The 21,257-nt window shown below is 40.7% G+C and overlaps 2 protein-coding genes across 4 annotated transcripts; one reads left to right on the plus strand and one right to left on the minus strand.

Annotated features, from left to right (window-relative positions):
• Window positions 1–1,835: 1,835 nt before the first annotated feature.
• On the minus strand, window positions 1,836–13,433 carry LOC105042298 (pre-rRNA-processing protein TSR2). 2 transcript variants are annotated; one of them, XM_010919441.4, is made up of 4 exons: window positions 13,097–13,433; window positions 7,652–7,743; window positions 4,111–4,221; window positions 1,836–2,021 (listed from the first exon to the last, which is right to left on the minus strand). In XM_010919441.4, the coding sequence occupies exons 1-4, from the start codon at window positions 13,425–13,427 to the stop codon at window positions 1,992–1,994; spliced, it is 564 nt and encodes a 187-aa protein (XP_010917743.1). In that variant the 5' UTR covers window positions 13,428–13,433; the 3' UTR covers window positions 1,836–1,991. The 2 variants fall into 2 exon arrangements, with proteins under 2 accessions (XP_010917743.1, XP_010917742.1); XM_010919440.4 differs by having other exon boundaries at window positions 1,836–2,037.
• Window positions 13,405–18,449, plus strand: LOC105042297 (uncharacterized). 2 transcript variants are annotated; one of them, XM_019848883.3, is made up of 6 exons: window positions 13,405–13,602; window positions 13,712–13,766; window positions 13,905–13,955; window positions 16,392–16,483; window positions 16,561–16,655; window positions 18,054–18,449. In XM_019848883.3, the coding sequence occupies exons 1-6, from the start codon at window positions 13,547–13,549 to the stop codon at window positions 18,218–18,220; spliced, it is 516 nt and encodes a 171-aa protein (XP_019704442.1). In that variant the 5' UTR covers window positions 13,405–13,546; the 3' UTR covers window positions 18,221–18,449. The 2 variants fall into 2 exon arrangements, with proteins under 2 accessions (XP_019704442.1, XP_010917739.1); XM_010919437.4 differs by having other exon boundaries at window positions 13,407–13,602; window positions 16,578–16,655.
• The last annotated feature ends 2,808 nt before the right edge of the window (window positions 18,450–21,257 follow it).

Consider the following 21,257-nt stretch of genomic DNA (forward strand, 5'->3'; position numbering starts at 1 on the left):
TAATACATAGCTACAAGAATTTGATAGTGTTTTGGATAATCTTTTCGATTGTACATAGATGTTTTTTGTTCCACTCCTTTTTCTTTTCATTTCATTATCTTTTTCAGAAATTTATGGAAAAGGAGAGCACTTGAGGGAGGGTAGAGGGGTTTCTTAGGTTCCAATTCTGTTTTTTTCTCAAGCATATGGAATTTTTGTACGAGTTATGGTGGTGTGAGCTGGTTCCTTAAGGTTTTGAGATCTCTAGAACCTCTCCGGGCCTGGTATCCCCTACATCGCATGGGTTATAATCTAGTTCTTAAATTATGATCAAGCTTTGAAACTTGAGCTCGAGCATGGCTCGATAGATATTCAAATTGAGTTACGTCAATCTCATGTATTAATTTTTTTTATCAAATTGAGACCTAGCTTGGAAATAAATTCAATCAATCTTGAGATAAATTTCAAGCCAAAGTATTTTGAATCGAGTTGAGCTCGAATCAAGTTACCTCTATTTACTCAATTTGGCTCAATTACACCCCTATTAAAAACATACATTATTTCATATCCAATGGCTTGAATCATCATTATCAGTCTAGTCAAAATAATCAGATCTAATTTGGAGCCGGATTGATTAGATTTTAATCTACCTCTCTCTCCATGAATTATAGGTAATTTTAAACCTCGTCAATGATCATAAATTTAACATTTAAAGTCTTATACGAAGGATACTAGTTAGCAAATCAGATAGTGAACCCTTAGTCACATGGAAGATTTCTGAACTCTCTTTATTTACTTCAATAAACTCTTTTTCATGTAATGTACGCTTCCTAAATATCTTTGGCATGATAGGAAGAAAACACGGACTACATTTCTTTTAAATATTATATAGTTAGAATTTTAGATAAGGCAATTAGTGTATTTTAAATTACAAGTTAATATTTCAAAACTTATTTAACACATATATATATTTTTACATAACGATCAATAAAAATTTTAAGATACTAGAGTAAATTGAGCGTAAACAACTTTCTTTTAAGAATACAATAGGAAAAACTACTGCATTATTTTATTAAAATTATGAAATAACATAAAGGAACACAACAAAAAAAATTCTAGCATAATTTCTAAACAAACTAATAAGTTTTATTTCAGCCACAACTTTTCTAAATGATAAGTCCACCTACAAGTAAATAATTAGGCTGCAATGTTGTACTCATATAAATTAGACTATCCAAAATCTTTACACACATTGCAGAAGTCATTGAAAACATATTTTTCCTTTCAATAACTATATTATTTAAGTTGTTAAGCACAATTTTATTTGATAAATAATAATATATTTTTTGAATAAAAAATCAAAAATAGTTTTAAGAAAAATGAGAAAAAAATATAAGAGTAACAATCATAGTTTCCTACATACATGTCCATTTATGTTGGATTTTGTTTTTATTATATTATTATAATAAATTGATTGTAAGATTATCCCTTAATAATTTAGCATGCCATGTTAACCCCTAAAAATACTATTTTACTTTCGATGTAATTTCTTACTTATATGAAATTAAAATCTTTATTTAACTTAGTTAAGTAATATTAATAAGTGCACTTTAATATTTTTATGACCTTGGTGTTAGTGGCATCAATAAGAAAATTATCTAAATGTTTTAATGTCATTAAATCATCTAACTATTTTTTTGAGAAAGGGAAAGAAAAAAATTGTTTCTAAATCTGTAAGGAATGTAATATTGAACAAATTTCTTATAAAATACATGATTATAAATTTTGTTGCCTCAACCAATATAACATCAACAAGAGAATAGGGTAAAAACCCATAGTAAAACAATAGCCAAAGATGAAGCAAAAGCAGTTATCTCATAAATGAAACAGAATCATACTTTCATGATACATTATCACACCCAAAGTCTCTTATAATCTTAACCTTTTTGTATGGCAATACCAACTTTGGCGTATCTCCAGGCCAGCTCTTTGGGCTTCGGCTCATCCTAATTTTAACTTTCTTCTTCATTCTGATCTTTCACCTATAGCATGATTAACCTATCAATAACATCAGCATCATAAACTTCTATGGAATTGAATTACTGTAAATTGTTAATCTGCCAACTAAGATGACATTGTAACATGGACATGATGTTTATGTATTTTCAAGCTCAAAAGAAGTCTTGGGTGGTTATGCTATAGAAAAGAACATACAGCTTGCATAATGAGCATCTAGAACCTTTTCTTTTTCTTTCTACTTTCTTCTTCTATTATTCTAATAGTTTGTGTCAAGAGTTCAGAAGACTAAAGATCAAAATCAGAACCATTTCCATTGCTTGTTGTTGCTTCACCTACTAGTCAAATAAATAATAGTTTTTTTGCCCCTTCTTTGGGCTGAACACTGCACAAAGGTGTGATATTGCTGCAGCATTTCTGATTTCATCTACTTTAAGATGAGAGTGGAGAAACATTTACTAGTTCATGAATTTGAGGCGTGAAAATTATGGGATAAAACCAAATAACTTTGTCATGCCTGTTGTTTATTATGCAAGACCACACGCCTGCTATACTGCATTACCGCAGTCAAGAGATTTACAATCAAACAATTATGTAAGACCAGCCACTCTACATCATGTTGTTATCATTATTTAGGCAACTATATTGCAACCCTAGTGGTTCATGGGAAAAGAAGTTCACTGTGGTCCAGTCTTAATGTGCTGATGCCTTCAGAAGGCATCATCTCTGAGTAATGGTACACTTCAAATTTCAGAACTTTGTGGATTTAACAGTTTTCAACATTTGACATAACACTTCTGAAAGAAAAAAAAAAAAAAAAAAAGACTCGACATAACATGACATATTATAACACTTCTAGATTCTCCAAGAGCAAAGTTTATGCCTAAAATGCCAAAATATGAAACAAATCTATGGATACCTAACAAGTTCTCGCCACATGTGTGAGGAGCCACACTCAAATTCAGCCAAACAATGACATCGGGAAATTTGAGAATCTTATGTGCACAATTGTTAAAGTTACATTGTCTACGATTTGGAGATGCTTAAAAAACAAAAGAAAATATAACTATTAAGCATCATACATGAAATAGCTTAAGCCAATCTGTCACAACCCATGATCTCACTCAAAAAAGTTAGTTGGAAGGTATTATTTAGATTTCTTAGCCTATACAGGTATTTAAGATCTTCCCAACAAATAATCAATATGGAATTAAATACACGGACATATGAGTTCTCCAATACTTCTCCTGTTTTATTCCTAGCATCCTCACCAGACTAAGAGTCAAATCCATGCATTCATTTATAAACATCATGATAGGTCTATAGTCAGCTCCAATGAATCCGTGCTACAACATCCCCTAGTCCACATAGGTTATGGATTGGATCCGCTCTAATACTATTTATCATAATCCAAGATCTCATCCAAAAAGATCAACCAGAAAGTATTATTTGGGTTTGTTGGTCCTACATAAGTACCTAAAATCTTTCCAGTAAATAATCGATGTGAGACTAAATATATGCTTGGATCAATCTATACAAAATTGCTGTGGCAAACTTTACAATTTGTCTTCTGAACGAACAAAAGAATATGTATTTTACCTCCAAGCCATGGGCATCTATCTGCATCAGCAGAGAAAATGACTATTAGTGTTAATTACAAAAACGGATAAGCACCCTGTATTTACAAGATAGAAACTGGTTATCCTGTCTTAACACCATAGACACAACAAATATTCAGATTATATCTCTCTTAGCTTCTATTCTTAAGGTTAATAATCGTAATGGTGTTGCAAAATAGGAGAATGTTTGTCCAATGTATCTCGGGTTGCTGATGGATACTAAATGTGCAAAACAAGCAAGGAAAAATAACATTTAACCAAATTCAAGTAAATATTGACATAATTAACCAAGAAGGATCTAGGTGCCAAAATATTTATGTTTCACAGTTTTAAATCTATGAGTAAAGCTTACCTTAAGGTATATGCCTTTCTTATGCTATTTACCTTGACAGATTTTGCAAGTTGGTAATCATGAAATCATGCGCAATCAAACAGCAAATTACGTCATTAATGCCACTAATGATAGTTTTTCTGCTAAAAATTGAGATTAATTTACCTGTCTACTCTGAGAAACAGCATGTTTCACATGAATCAACTTGAGCTTTTCGATCGAGTCATAGTTTCCCTGAAGGCAGTCTTCATGCATAATCATCAATTGCTCTGCAATCTGTATTAAGTCAATGCGGAAATGTTTATGCATCAAGATAAGGTATTTATGTACAAATTCAGGCGCCAATAATGCTTCCATCCTCAAATTTTCAGCTCTGAAGTCTAAAACAATTAGAAGAAAAAAGTGTATAAACACAGATGCTGTGTGTTGACAAGTTTTACTGGAATGGTTCACATAAAATTCATGCTGAATGAGTTTCACAAAAATGATTGTATGATTGTTCTCCACAAGACCTGTTTTGCTAAAGCTGGTCAGTCACAGAGCCTGGAAAATAAGTATTATGAAAAACAGGTCTCCCTCTGTTTTTCATGAAACACGTTTTACATAAATCATGTTTTACAGTCATCTGTTCTACCAAAAACACATAAACAACCAAGCAAACTCTTAGAATTACATAGAACAGAACAAAGTTGACATCAAAATATTAGATCAAGGGGGGCCATAAAGAAGTCATGCGTAAATAGAAATGAGAATGTATAGGCAGAAAACTATAAAAAGCCACAATGAATAAGGCTTAGAAGGAGAGGTGTTTGGATTGGAGTTGAATATTTACATGGAGGTCTCTGAACAATTCATGGCTAAGGATGGCAATTGATGCAGGCCGCTCATGCATGGCTTATGTTTGGTGCCATTCTGTGTGCAATCAAGTTCAAACTACATGCACACGTGCAACCTTGTTCCCAGGTTCTGAGCTACAAAAATCAATGTCCAGCCAAGACCAAGTCAAACTCAGTCTCAACAAGGCCCAAACTTGTATGTATGTGTGGGTGTGTGTGTGTACATGTATGTATGTATGGATGGATGTATGTATATGTATGTATGCACATTTATGCCTCAATTGTTGATGAAAGTTTAAACAAGACATAAAAGCGGCTCAAGGTGGCTAGAGAAGAAATAGCTGCCAAGAGATGAAAAGAGAAAACAGAATCACAGATCAGAATCTGAAAACAAGTTGACAGCGTGCTTATTCATCATGGTCAATTCATATGAGTTAAAGTGATCATGAGTTAAGTTCTTGATATTATCATCAGAATAAAAAGTCAATAAGCTGCATACTGATTTACAAATTCCTAGTTGGACATATGACATATCACAATGGAAAGTTACCAGCCAAATCAGAAGTTAAGCATCCATAAAGAACCAAATAATCTTAAATCCATATTGCTTGCAAATGCCATGCAGTGACTAAATAAGAATATGACATGCCCTAATTCTGACCCCAAAGCATCTCAAAGTAATGTATTGTCAGTGATATTGGTATCTTGAGATAGAGCTCGTGTTAGGGCTGTATTTGGAAGTTTTAAGTTCAAAATCATGATTTATCCCTTTACTAGGTCACAAGTCACAATTTTTTGAATTTGAAGACAGTTTTTTAAATTGTTATGCAATGGTATTGATATCTTGAAATAGAGCTCGCTTTAGTATTGCATTTGGAGCTTTTAATTTCAAAATCATGATTTTATCATTTTACTAGATCCATCTTTTTTGAATTTCAAGACTTTAAATGGATGTTTGGTTGTTTAAAAGTCATAATTCATAAAGGGATGTTTGGTTGTCTAGAACTCTACTACATCTAGTCTAGAAATTCCCAATTTTATGATTTCACAGCTTTTGCAAAATTTCTTTGCATAACCAAACATCCACACTAGAAAATCATAATGAAGTTTTGATACATCCAACTTATCTTACCTGGACACCCATGTCTTGGTACAAGAACATATGTTAGATACGTACTCAAATTAAATGTATGCCAGATATTTGGCTACTTTCTGAAGTTTTTAACTGTATGTTTTAGTAGATGTTAGAGAGCTGGACTCCAGCAATGAGTTCTACTCGCTGTATTAGTGTTAGAACTTAAAGTGAGCTTTTATATCCTTTAGAGATTGGTTGACAATCTAAGTATTAAAATACCTTTGCTTTCCAAAGCTTAATTGGAAATTTCAAATGAGAGACATGCATATTGGAACATCTTACTAACTAATATCTTTTCATGGTTCTTTTATAAGATTAAACTTATGTGTGTTTTAGATAAAATCATTTTTTCCCAGATATCAGCATCTCTCCTTTTTCTCTCTCATTGAGTTAGACATATAGACATGAATCCAAATCCAATTCTTGTGCCTATGCCCATGCAACCTCTGCATCAAACCACACACTAGAGTAGGTTCATGACAATAATATCCATAATGGGCTTCAAACATAATGTATTTTTCACCTGTTAAGAGATAAACATAGAAAAGAAAAGCGACAAGGAATGAATGGTCCTGGTCTGTTGGGGAAGTAGAAGCATAAGTAGAAATGCCAAGAAAAGGAGAAGCTGATTCTTAACAAAATGTTAAAAGAAAGACCTTTAGGAACATATTACTGCAGAACACTATAAAATCACATGTACTCAAGTCTCTGTTTCACATGTCTACTTCATATCAATGTATTCTCTTTCTTCTGATTGGTGCAACTTTTTACTCCACCTTTAGACTTGTTCTCACACCAAACTATCCATCTGAAAATTTTCATCTTTATAACATTTATTTGTCTGCTTGGAACCTCTTGATCATCCAACATTATAAACAATACAACACCAAAAATCTCGTTTGGTCATGAATTCTTCTTTTCATCAAGGCATACATTTGATTGCATAACATCCCAAACAACTTCTGTATGTCTTCCTTAATCACTATTAAACTGACAAATAGACCCTTAGAGAGTCCAACATCCCATTAAAAAAATGTGGGCAGCAATACTGCAAGTCAGTTGAGAAACAGACGGATGTGGTAATCATGGAATTGGAAGACTGGATTTCAAATACTGAGCTTCATACCAGAAAAATGAGGAACATAAATCACCAGTGATCCAGTATGCCTTATCAATGATTATTGAACAATAAACTTCATAGAACTCCCAAATCAATATTCCAGCCTTCTGGCCAGAAACTATTTCAGTTGAAAATGCAATGCTTTGAGTCACTTCTTTGTAGTATTTGACAGTGAGTAACCACACGAATGGCAACAATATGATAAACAAAAAAAAAAATCTGAGAATTGTTAGCAGTTGGAAGGATTCTTCAGTAATATTGAGTGTTGAAAAGAAACTGTTTACCTCAAATATGGCATCATCGCCAAACATAAAAAGACCTTATTTGATGCAAATCACAAAGTAATGTAGTTTGAATGCCTTAACAAGGCGTATCATTAATACTAATATCCAAACACCTCTTTTAGTAATTTCCTCCTTATAATAGAGGTGCCACTTTTCATTTTAAGTCCAAATCATTGTATGTTAAAAATAACAGTTTGAAGACTTGAAGCAGATCATTCAAAGTTTCCACACTCCAATGCATGTACAAGTCCCAAAACTTGACAATTGAACATAAGCTCACAACATGTTACATGAGACATTTACAATCAAAGGACAATTAGACAAGAATCACCTCCTCAACGCTGCCATCCTCAATAGTTGTATTGAAAGAGAGCACCATGTTCTCGTCAAGTATATTTTCCAAATCATCAACATAAAGTCGAGCTGAAAACAGAAACGAGAAGATTAACAAAGCAATCCCTGATGTGCCATCCTTCAATCATTTCATTTGCGCACATCAAACATGCACCAAGAAAGCAAAAGTAAGAAAAAAAAAAAAAGAACAGAAGAAATGTAGTAGTAGAGATACCAACTTTAATGAAAGAAAAAGAAACGAGGGAAAGACTTGTATGTCTAAAGATATCAACTTCAATCAAATCAAACACATTTCTTAACCGGAAGAAAAATTGCGAGACCAAAGATAAAGGCTGAAAATGTGTCCTCTTTTGCCCTTTTAGTAGACAAATTTCCATACAAACAACAAACTGACCAGCGTTTTCCAAGCAAATAAAAGAAAATAACAAATTTGATCCGCAGCAACGCGGAACTCACGTACTGTTGGGGAATCTCCACCGACCGACTTACGGTCGAAGGGGCCGACTGGCCGACCGACCGACTGGCCGACCCCGACGGACGACTCTGACTGGCCGACTCCGACTGGCCGACCGACCGACTGGCCGACTCCGACGGCCGACCGACCGACTGGCCGACCCCGACGGACGACTCCGACTAGCCGACCGACCGACTGGCCGACCCCGACGGACGACTCCGACTGGCCGACCCCGACGGACGACTCCGACTGGCCGACCCCGACGGACAACTCCGACGGCCGACCGATCGGCTGGCCGACCCCGACGGACGACTCCGACTGGCCGACCCCGACGGACGACTCGGACTGGCCGACCGACCGACTGGCCGACCGACCGACTGGCCGACTCCGACGGCCGACCGACCGACTGGCCGATCGATCAGGAAGTCTGATGGCCGACTCACTCGCCGACCAATGGAGGGGCCCGACACCACTCAGCTGGCTACCGACTTTGGGTCGGTCGGCTCCTCCAACCACCGTACAGCCGCCAGACGTTGTCAGCTCTGACACGGACATGCGGCGCAGTTACCTAGGGGCATTGTCCCGCCGAGAGTAGGGTCAACCCTGGTGATTGGACGGCCACACGGCGACATGACGTTTTCACGGTGACTCTGACAGTCCACAGTGAGTTGACAGATTCTCACTTGTCCGTGCCATTAATGACGGCGCCATGCTGTGCTCCTCTATATAAACCGGGGAAGGCAACAGTGCAAGGGATCGATCCGCTCCGTCTCTCCCACAAACGCAGGCTCGCCCCTCTTTCTCTCTCCCTCTCTCAGAGCTCTCTGTCTACATTTCACTGTTGCCCAGTCACCTCTCTGACTTGACCATCGGAGGGTCTCCGCCGGAGCCGCCTCCGGTCAGTGCGGACTTCCTTTTGCAGGTGCACGCTTCCCGGCGATCGGGCGACGAGGCGATTGGCCGCAACAGATTGGCGCGCCAGGTAGGGGAACAGCATGACAAAGACAAGAGCTCAACGATCGAGAGTCACCGGGTTGGCCAGGCGCTCTTCCCGTCGGGAAGAGGCCTCCCCGCCCCCACCGGCGGGGGAGCCTAGCTCTCCGCGCCCCGCGGTGACCACGGAGGCCCAGATTGCGGCCATCGTACGGCAGATGACCGTACTGACCGATGCAGTCAAAAGCCTCCAGCAGCAACCGGCGGCCCGACCTATGCCCTCCAGGAGCAGCCGCCGACGACCGCGCCGATCCCTGTCACCTCCATGCGAGCGCTCCCAACAGCGCTCCCACGGAGAGGAGGAGGGACGACTACGGCGCGACGACCGACGGTCCCAGCGGCCCTCTCCCTCCCCGTTGGAACGGGCAAGGAAGGAGAAGCGGCCGCGCACACCGTCGGCCTCCCTCTCGGAATCCTCCGGAGACTCCACTCCTGGGGTCTCCCAGCATCGACGAGCGGACGACTACGAGCGACGGTTCGAGGAAATCGACCGCCGACTCGCCCAGTTGCAGATGGATGGCCAGAAGTCTTCGAACGACGTCGACTTCCAGACCGCCCAACCTCTCTCCCGACTGGTCCTCGACGAGCCGATTTCCAGTCGGTTCAAAATGCCGAACGTGGAGCCATACGACGGCTCCACCGACCCAATCGACCACCTCGAGAGCTATAAAGCTCTCATGACGATTCAAGGGGCAACCGACGCTCTTTTTTGCATCGGCTTCCCCGCCACACTTCGCAAGGCTGCCAGGGCCTGGTACTCCGGTCTCCGATCGGAAAGTATCCATTCCTTCGGGCAGCTCGAGCACTCATTCGTGGCCCATTTCAGCACCAGCCGAAAGCCGCCGCGAACGTCGGACAGCCTTTTCTCCCTCAAACAGGGGGAAAACGAGACGCTCCGACACTTCGTGGCGCGATTCAATGCGGCCACGCTCGAGGTCCGGGACCTCAACGAAGACATGGCTGTCTCAGCCATAAAGCGGGGCCTGAGGGCGTCCCGATTCACCTACTCCCTGGACAAAACCCTCCCCCGAACATACGCCGAATTGCTGGAGCGCGCGTACAAGTACATACGCGCGGACGAAGGAGCTTCCGACCGGCGCCTGACTTAAGGCACGGGCTGAAAAGAAAAATGAAAGAAAGGTCGGGCCCATGCTGAACCCAGCAGGCCCCCGACCGATAGTCGGGTCTCGCCACCCCGACGTATCCAAAAGTCACCCCGGCAGCAGACTCCAAGGCTGACACGCCCCTGGTATGACTCCTACACTCCTCTCTCCGCTCCTCGTGCGCAGATCCTAATGGAGATCGAGGGGGAAGAATACCTGCGACGGCCTCGGCCTCTGAAGGCAAAAGGCTCCGACCGACACGGCCGATCGTCGATCGCCGAATCAACGGCTCGATCACCGATCGCCGAACCGACGGCCTCAGCCTTTGAAGGCAAAAGGCTTCGACCGACACGGCCGATCGTCGATCGCCGAATCAACGGCTCGATCACCGATCGCCGAACCGACGGCCTCGACCTCTGAAGGCAAAAGGCTCCGACCGACACGGCCGATCGTCGATCGCCGAATCAACGGCTCGATCACCGATCGCCGAACCGACGGCCTCGGCCTCTGAAGGCAAAAGGCTCCGACCGACACGGCCGATCGTTGATCGCCGAATCAACGGCTCGATCACCGATCGCCGAACCGACGGCCTCGGCCTCTGAAGGCAAAGGGCTTCGACTAATGCGGCTGGCTAACTTGCCGACTTAGCTTCGACTAAGAAAGGCAAAATGCCAAGACGACCGCAGTCGCATTCGCGACATACCGATCTGGTCATGACCGATCGAAGGATATTCGGCTTGCCACCGTTTATCATACATCCCGACGCATACGTCCGACCAAGGGCTGGACAATGGATATTCGACTTGCCATCGTCATCCTATCCGAATACGTCGGATGCTACTCGACTATCAGATTCTGCAGAATGATCGTGTCGACGAGCAACGTTCGGAGGTTGGCCGACCTCCGACCCGACGTGCATGCTCGACCTACAGTCAGGACGATCGATATTGGATCGTTCGTTGATGTGATCGCCAGAGTCGGGGCAGGAAAAGACGGAACACCACTCCTTTCGTCCGAAGCCGTCGCCCACGTGTTCACGCGAGCCAACACGACATCGGGCTCAGGAGTGGAGGGGGGCAACTGTTGGGGAATCCCCACCGACCGACTTACGGTCGAAGGGGCCGACTGGCCGACCGACCGACTGGCCGACCCCGACGGACGACTCTGACTGGCCGACTCCGACTGGCCGACCGACCGACTGGCCGACCGACCGACTGGCCGACTCCGACGGCCGAAGGACGACTCCGACTGGCCGACCCCGACGGACGACTCCGACTGGCCGACCCCGACGGACGACTCCGACGGCCGACCGACCGACTGGCCGACCCCGACGGACGACTCCGACTGGCCGACCCCGACGGACGACTCCGACTGGCCGACCCCGACGGACGACTCCGACGGCGGACCGACCGGCTGGCCGACCCCGACGGACGACTCCGACTGGCCGACCCCGACGGACGACTCCGACTGGCCGACCGACCGACTGGCCGACTCCGACGGCCGACCGACCGACTGGCCGACCGACCGACCGACCGACTGGCCGACCGACCAGGAAGTCTGATGGCCGACTCACTCGCCGACCAATGGAGGAGCCCGACACAACTCAGCTGGCTACCGACTTTGGGTCGGTCGGCTCCTCCAACCACCGTACAGCCGCCAGACGTTGTCAGCTCTGACACGGACATGCGGCGCAGTTACCTAGGGGCATTGTCCCGTCGAGAGCGGGGTCAACCCTGGTGATTGGACGGCCATACGGCGACATGACGTTTTCACGGCGACTCTGACAGTCCACAGTGAGTTGACAGGTTCTCACTTGTCCGTGCCATTAATGACGGCGCCATGCTGTGCTCCACTATATAAACCGGGGAAGGCAACAGTGCAAGGGATCGATCCGCTCCGTCTCTCCCACAAACGCAGGCTTGCCCCTCTTTCTCTCTCCCTCTCTCAAAGCTCTCTGTCTACATTTCACTGTTGCCCAGTCACCTCTCTGACTTGACCGTCGGAGGGTCCCCACCGGAGCCGCCTCCGGTCAGTGCGGATTTCCTTTTGCAGGTGCACGCTTCCCGGCGATAGGGCGACGAGGCGATTGGCCGCAACAGATTTCACTGTTGTGCGCACGTGTTAAGGTTACGGAGCCTTCCCCTCTCCACCACTACGCAAGGTATTGTCCGCTTTCCCCGACGGCGCCGCCCATACGGGCCGCACGCGATCGACAGGTCACGGTTTTGTCCTCTCTACCCCTCTTGGGCAAAAGGCGCCTCACGGGGTAAGAGGGAGCCCGCACTACTTAAGCACATGCACACACCAGAGTTGCCCGATGTGGGACTATTAAGGGATGTCCCCCCACAGCCTGCCCACAACAGATGCCCCCCACTCTGGAGGGTGCAGGTGTTGAGCGACAGGGGGCGGGTTACCCCTACCTGGCGCGCCACTGTTGTGCGCACGTGTTAAGGTTACGGAGCCTTCCCCTCTCCACCACTACGCAAGGTATTGTCCGCTTTCCCCAACGGCGCCGCCCATACGGGCCGCACGCGATCGACAGGTCACGGTTTTGTCCTCTCTACCCCTCTTGGGCAAAAGGCGCCTCATGGGGTAAGAGGGAGCCCGCACTACTTAAGCACATGCACACACCAGAGTTGCCCGATGTGGGACTATTAAGGGAGGTCCCCCCACAGCCTGCCCACAACACGTACAAACTTTAAACTTTAACCCAAAAAATAGGAAAATAAGGAAAGATTGCCCATCCCGAAAGAAATTTTAAGTACAATTCGAAATTCGAATTGCAATATGAACATCGAAACAACTTATTTTGGATAGAAATTGATACAATAAAGGAACGAGTCGAGTGGGAATCAGGGAGCAAAACCCTAACTTCTGGATTGGGAGAACCAGGAGAGGAGGGTGGAGGCGAGCTCCTCCGATTTCCGGCCGGAATCCCTCCCGCCCCACTCGTTTCGGACCGCCATTTGCAGCGCCGTCCACTGGGAGAGGACGAGAGAGATCCCTTCTCGAAGAAGAACCAGAGATTCCGGAGTGGGCATCGCCAGGGAAGGCCTTTCGTGACCTCCTCCATCATCGGAATCCATGGCCTCCGCTTCCTTCTCCCTGTTTCGCTCTATCACACGCGCTTCACCGGGATCAGGAGCGGTTGGAAGCCACTTATAGACGGGCGGGGTGGAGGTGGCGCGCAAATGAAGGCGCATTGGGGCACGTGAGATGCACGTGCAACTAGGACAAAACCACAAAACCCGTTTAAAACCTAAGTAGCCGAAACGAGTAACGAGAGCTCCGTCTCTCCGCCGGCTCCTCCACCGCCATCGCCATGACCAAGTTCCGGAAGCTTGGCCGCCCGGCTGCCCACCGCGTCTCTATGCTCAGGTTACTCTCTCCCGCCCCTATCTTTTCCCACGCTTCCTGAGTCCATTTCTCGTCCTTTTTAGTTTGGGCTCCCTTTCTTTCTTGCTAATCTCTGGAAGCTGTCTTTTAGGACCATGGTCTCTCAGTTGGTGAAGCATGAACGCATCGAAACTACCGTCGCGAAGGTACTTCTCTCCTTGTCCAGTTTCTGGGTTTAGAGATCGAGGTTACAATTGGGGCGGGATGTGTGGCATTTGTTCGAGCAGGTGGTGATCATTTGATTTGTGAAAATTAAGTTGTTGTCTTTGTTGTGATGATTGCAGGCAAAGGAAGTTCGTCGTGTTGCAGATAACATGGTGCAGCTTGGCAAAGAGGTCCTTGCAATACTTTGATGCTTTAGTAATTATTTTCACCGATCGGATTCCGTCAAGTTTAGATTCCTAACAACCCTCATCATTAAGTTCGGAACATGTGAAACTTGCAATAATGGATCACAAAGCATCGCAATGTGGAATGAGACATGAGTATATTGTTACTTCTAATAGTGCAATTAATTTGGGATTTTTTTTTTTTTTTTTTTTTTATACATCTTCCTATGTTCAAGTGCCTGACGGCCCTGACCAGTGTTAGAGTGATTGTTCAGGCAAGCTTATTACAGATATCTGGAACGCATGAATCTTGTGTTAGCATATTAAGGGATTGCTTTGGGGCCGGGGAAATGTAAGAAACATAGAAATGATAGAAATAATAGATGAATCTTGTATGCTGGATCTATAGACTCTCTTTCATTTGGAGGCACTAGTACTGTTGTGAAACTTCTCTGTCCAATCACCAGGCTTTTTGGATATTGGTTTCCTAGACTTGAATGAAAGTGCCAACTAAACTAAGAGCAGTTGGAATGGCTCTTTTACAAAGAAACTGACTAAATTGTTCTACTTCTAAAGGAATGAAAGGGGTATTGAGAGAAGGAGATTAAAGAAGAGGAATACTTAGGGATTAAGAGAATGAATAAGCTGAACTAAGATTTTTATGAGAGAAGGATTTGGAGAGTTGAGTTTGATGAAGCGTAAGTAAAAAGTGCTTGGGAAAGGTTGTCTGGCGCTAATATTGCTATGAGCATATGAGTAACTCGAAAATCTGGGAGAATATTAATAGAGGTCTGAATACTTGAGCCATGTATTATGGTGTTTTGGAAGTAAAAATGTGTGCCAAGCTGAGTTAGTTATATTACATGTGTTATATGAAGCAGCATGATGGATTACTTTTCCAACAGAATAGATGGATGTGGAAGATTGCTACCTGCTGTTCATGATTAGAAACCTAAAAAATAGGCAGAATGTTTAGAGTTTAAAAGAGATAGCAAGCTGGATGCCTTCGATTAAATCCTTCTGTAAGTATATTCAGTGATATGGATGCATTTTGCCTAGAAAAAGAGAGTTTGGAGCTCTCTAAGTTTGAGCTTTCAGCAGGACAACTATTCTCAATAGAATTAATAGTGGTGAACTCATGAGTAGGGTCTTCAGAGGTGACAAGAATGGTATTCTTTGTGGCATGTATTAACAATTTTCTTTCATGGGCATTGGGTGCAAATGCCCACGAAAGCTTGCAATTTTTGTTAGCTAATTGGAACAAGGAAATTTGATTGAATGCTTCAGACAATTTGAGTCACATACTAAAGATGATGGAAGACCAAAGTTATATTCTTACATGCATAGAGTTGGGAGATCTGGACAGATCAAAACAGAAGAATATTTAAATGGTCTATAGTGGAGGTGGATGATCAAACGCTTGCAACTAGCTTCACCATTTTGATATTATTTAAGATGTTTTTTTTTCTTTGTTGAACCCACTTTATTTATTTATCTATCCATTCCTTTATTTGTTATTTGCTCAGTCTTTCAATGTGTAGTTTCTTTGGGGCTTCCTTGTTACCTTACCAGCTTGATATGTGTGAGGTTGACATGGAAAAGGACCCCCTTTTATTATATCATCTTGGCTTTAGATTATCTTTGCTGCTTCAGAACAAAGCTATGCTTGATTCTGTATTTCATGTTGCCTTTTTCTTGATCTCATCTTAATTGAATTATATATATCCTGTATGATTGCGAACTAGTCTGCAGTTTCAATTAGGTTCCTTTATTTTTGTTTGTTCTGCATCCACCTTACTTTGATACAGCAATGTGCTTTTTCTATAGTATTTTGTTGCTTTATTTCTTGCGTTCTCCTGTTTTTCATTACTTCATCACCAAGTTTAGTCATCTGTTTTGGGGGTCTCCATTCTCTCTCTTGTCTTGATAGTGGCAACGGACGAGAATCATCCTTCCTTTTTCTCATTCCTATATTTCATCATGAATGGTAGTTTTCTGTTTTTTTTCTGAAGGTTGGGGGGGAGGTGGTGGGGTGGGGATCTTTCATTTTTGCTGGGACAAAATGATACCAGAAATAGGCACAAAAGTGCGAAAGCCACAGGCCTAACAATGGTGTGGGCAAGATGCCCCTGACTTGGTTTATTTCATACTTTTGCTCTTGTTCTGCTGTTTTTACTTTTCTGAGGAAGGGGAAGTTATTTCGTATAGATTCTGAGAAGCACTTTATGTGAAATCTTCATGACATTCATAAAAGTTGTCTAACATGTTTTGTAGTTGCTTCCTGACATATATATCATTACTTAATTTGCACATTTTTTTTAACTAATAACATTTCTATATTCTGATAACTGTGATGCATAATTCATAAAGTTGATATTTAATCATGCTCAGATTTTCTTGTAACAGGCTTGGTTGTTAATTCATGAGTTTGATTGTTTTCAGGGGACACTTGCTGCTGCACGTCATGCTGCTGCTTTTGTTCGTGGTGATGATGTCCTTCATAAGTTGTTTACAGAGCTGGCATATCGCTATAAGTAACCATCTAATTTATTAGCATTCTGTATCAGTCATTCTTCCAAATTTTATTGCTTTTTTTTTTTTATGGAAGAAGTTTCCTTGGAAAACCAGAGACCGAGCAGGTGGGTATACAAGATTACTTCGGACACGCATACGAGTTGGGGATGCTGCACCTATGGCATATATTGAGTAATTTCTCTTTTCTTTTCATGTCTCCTAAAATTTAAAATTTATTTTTTATGGGAATGATGCATGGAGGTTTATATATGTTAGTTCTTGAGGATATGTTGTATGGGAGGGCGGAAGATTTATACCTTCCATTTTCACTTGTCATGGAATATATAGATAAGCTATCTTTCTTATCCAGAGTTGTGTTTGACACACTATAGGAAAGCAATTTAGGTGTCTCATTATTATAATCTATTTCTTCTTATTTCAGTCTTCTTGTTTTCCTTGTAGCTCTGTTAAGTGGAGTTAGTTGAATGTCATTATTCCTCTTCTGTTTATGACTTCTATTTTTTTTACCCTTTTTTTTTTAAAAAAAAAAAAAAGAGCTCTTGTGGATATCCTTCCCTGCAGATCACCATCCATTGCCATAAGTTATTTAGTCAATTACAGCAGTTACAAAACTGGTATGACCTTTTTCTTTGAAAAAGTTCTGAGGAAGAAGTTTTAACAAGAAAAACATTTCAGTAGGCAAAAGCTAAAAAGAACTGTCCTGAACCAAGGAGATGAAAAAGATAAAAGGCTCCAGGAGAAAGAAAAATTGCATGATTAGTAAAGCAGAGTCGCATGTGCTGAATTTAGTCAATCCAGCCATCAAACATTTCTCACAAAATTAGTCACTAATTGAACTTTCTGGTTGTCATGTTCTACCAAAACAGGTTAATCAGAGACCTAAACAATGACTTTTGACAAATTGTTATTTCGCTACTTTCAGAAAACCTGTTTTAAGATGATATTAGGCTTGATCATGTATGTTGTTGTAGAATTCACTGATAATTAAACAGCTTATATGTCATCTCCAAGCATGCCCAGGCCCTTAGCTTGATGATGGGATGTGGAAACTGTTTTTCTGTGAGAATTCACATGGCAAGCTTTCTCATTCCAATTGCTCGCTCTCTTTTCCTTGGTTTTTATGCTCTAAGCTGCACTACCATGATTCCACTGCAATTCTACACCATATTCACCTGTACTTTTTAGCATATTTATATCTGCTCCAAATGCATGTGTTAATGCTGTTTGTGCCCCTACAATGTCAGTGTCTGGTCCAGTGCTTGTCTTATGCTCATTTCTGGGATTGAACAACTCAAACCATGACTTTCAAGACGCTAAAACATGAAATTGCATCAACAATTTATGTGAGATGCATGGTCAATGTGATATTAACGTCTTTGATCTTGACTCATCTCTAAGACTTCAAAGTGATTTGAAACAGTGTAATGTATGACTCTTAAATAACATATCAACAACTAATATTTCCTGTTCTATTCTCAGTTAAACGGGTTTTCTATAGTCTGGCAGTATGTATATATTCAATATCAGCTATACAGTATTAATTTCTTATATATGTGCACTTGAATGCAGATTTGTTGACAGGGAAAATGAACTCCGAGAGGCTAAACCCCCAAAACCACAACCACCTCAGAGAGTCCCTCTTGATCCATGGACAAAGTCCCGTGCTAGCCAACAATGGGCTTCTCCCAAAGAGCATCAAAACTCTGGATCAGAAAGTAAATAAAGTATTGTTTTGATGTGTTTTTGGTAAAATAGAATTTCTTTGTTCCAAAGAAATTTTGTAACTTAGCAATTAAAAGAAAATGATCCTAAATGCTTTTAGAGAATCAGGGCATTTATGTGGTGATAAGTCATAATTTGTATGTTATTGCAGTTGGTGAACCATCAGTTGTACCTATTTTTGTGGTCAATGCTGGATTTTTGTAATAAAATCATCCTTGATAAATCCCTGCTTGCACTGCTGAATGAGAGCAAGCCATGCAGCCAAGATTGTCCTTTTTTCCATAAATAACTCTTCTTCTAGATGAAATAATCAGATATAAATCTTCCTATGGTGCAAGATGAAAACAGGGAATTCTGTTAAAAACATTTGTAGAAAGCTTGCGATTGGCCACCAGGTCTGAAGTCTGAACCCTCGACCTCTCCCAAGTGGTGGGAGATGCCCACCAGCTAAGGCTGGTTGGCTAAAGGAAAGATGCTTGAGATATTGGCACTCTCTTTGTTGTCGATACTGGTAAGCATCCTTGTGTGCTTGAGTTAGTTGATAGCAGCACATATTTGGGAGTCTTGCATACTCGGGAAGTCTTTGAATGGCTTATTTGGTGGTAGAAGTATGTGCCCTTACTCTGCACTAGTCCTTTCAAGTTGACTTGGCCCATTGTATAAGCCTCATTTATAAATTTTAATGAACTTATTTGAAAATAATTGCCATCACTTGGAGAGAGTTGTGCCAACCAGCTGAGCTACAAGCTGGGCAATTGGTTATATATTCCAATAAGGTGATCAAAAAGAAGTAGCACATCAGACAATCAGACAATGAAGTATTGGAGGTCCCAATAAAAAGCATCCGAGTCTTGCATTCCAAGAAGTAGAGTTAGGTGGGAAATGTCAAGATCATCTTATACATACCAAAATTCTTTTTAAACTAGAGAACCAGTGCTCTTCGATTTTAGAATCATTATTTAAATATTTTTATATGGAAGCATGTCCATTCATCCATGGGTCATGTCCGTGAGATCTGTAGCCATCTTCAAAGTTTCATCACTAACAAAATAAACTACCAACAAATTAAACTCTTTCTCCATTATTCACTGCAATAATAAAGTTATTAATCATTTCTTTTATCATATTCCATGATTTCGGAGTGAGGTTTGTAAACCATGCATTAATATCATAGTATCAGTATGAGTTTGGCATCATATTTTACAGACGATATGAGATCAGTGAAATCTTTAATAGATGGCCACCATAATTGTTTACATTATATAGGCCTCACACTGTATTGGCCCTCGGGATTCCATTGTCTTCTCCTCCACGCACCGTCCTTACATTCAACCCACAGAGTAAACCGATAATTTTATGAAAATCATGGATTCAACCCATAATTTTATTGGAATCATAGATTCAACCCATAATTTCAGTGACATCTTGGCAAATCATTTCCAAAGAAAATAGTGGATTCAACCCATGATTTCATCTTATGTGGCAATAAAATCATGGGTTCGACCCATAATTGCATGCATAGCATCCCACATTGTCATTCAAACTACGATAGATTTGTAAATAAATTTAAAATAGAGATATTTTAAGAATTAAGTTATAAAATAATATTAAAAAAATTTCAAGGATAGAGATCCATTGAAAATATAATTATCCAGCCCATAGTTTTGGAAATATACTTCCAACTGTTGAACCCAAAATATTTGGTTGTTATGCAAGAAGGTGTGATCCTTGTCACAATATTCTTCAAGTTTAATAAATACATTCATTGACTGACTATTTTTCTATTAGATCTTATTAAACAAAAATATGCATCTCTGAATGGTTATTAGTTTATTTTTATATAATTATACATAATCCTGAGATTTGAAAATAACTTTAAATTCAACACTTCGGAAGTTTATGTTGAATTGAAGCATTTCCCCTTATTAAGATAATTCAATTGATCTGTCCTATTTGGTGCTTCTTTGCAAAAGATTAAGATTCTATTTGGAATTACTATAAGCAGTAAAGCTTTGGGAGCTTTTGGAAGTAGAGCTTTTGAAAGTAGAATTTTTACCAAAAAACTGTTTGTTGTTTGATAACTACATTTATTAATTGCTTCAGAATTTTAATATATACTTGATAAGTAAAGTAAAAAAATATTTTTGATATGATAAAATGATAATAAAAAATATTGCATGATATTGTATAGTAGAGAATAATACAATATAGTATATATTATTATATATTAAAATATTATTATATTATATAATATTATTATCATATAACATAACATAATATTGTAACATAATATAATATTATTATCATAATTATAATATAATTTATAATGTATTATAATACATTGGTTATAATCTAATTTTATAATAAATTATAATATAATATTAAAAATATTATTATATTATATTATTATAATAGATTATATTATATATTTATAATGCAAATATTATTATTTTAAAATATTATTTCATTGTATAATATCACCATCATATAATGTAATAATATAATATAATATAATATAATATAATACAATACAATATAATATAATACTATAATATAATATTATTATAATTATGATGTAATATATAATATAATATAATATAATGGATAATCTATTATCGTATAATATAATATTTTTTGAGCAATATCACGACAACCAACCCTTGATATCATCTATCTAATGGTGAAGATTCGGGTGACAAGAAGGATCATGGTCATTCAACATCCATCCTTCTAGCTTACGCATGTGAGAATTGCGCGTGCTTCCTAACACCTCAAGGTGCACTTTCCACTGCCCGCCATTCAATCTAATATGCTCACTTTAATGAAGAATGGTGGTCCCAATGTTCCCGTAGAAGCCCACCAATTAGTAACCCACCATTAATCCAAAGGATAGAAGGAAGGGCAGAGATTACTTCAAAGGAGTAAAACCACCGGATCCAGGAGAAATTATTGGTGAGAACTATTTCATCACATGGACTTTGGGCCATCCAATAATATTGTCACATCATTAAATAATTCAAAATTTTAAACTTCCCGTTTGATTAAAAGTTC

This window comes from Elaeis guineensis, chromosome 3 (assembly GCF_000442705.2).
Source record: "Elaeis guineensis isolate ETL-2024a chromosome 3, EG11, whole genome shotgun sequence".
Classification (NCBI taxonomy): domain Eukaryota; kingdom Viridiplantae; phylum Streptophyta; class Magnoliopsida; order Arecales; family Arecaceae; genus Elaeis; species Elaeis guineensis.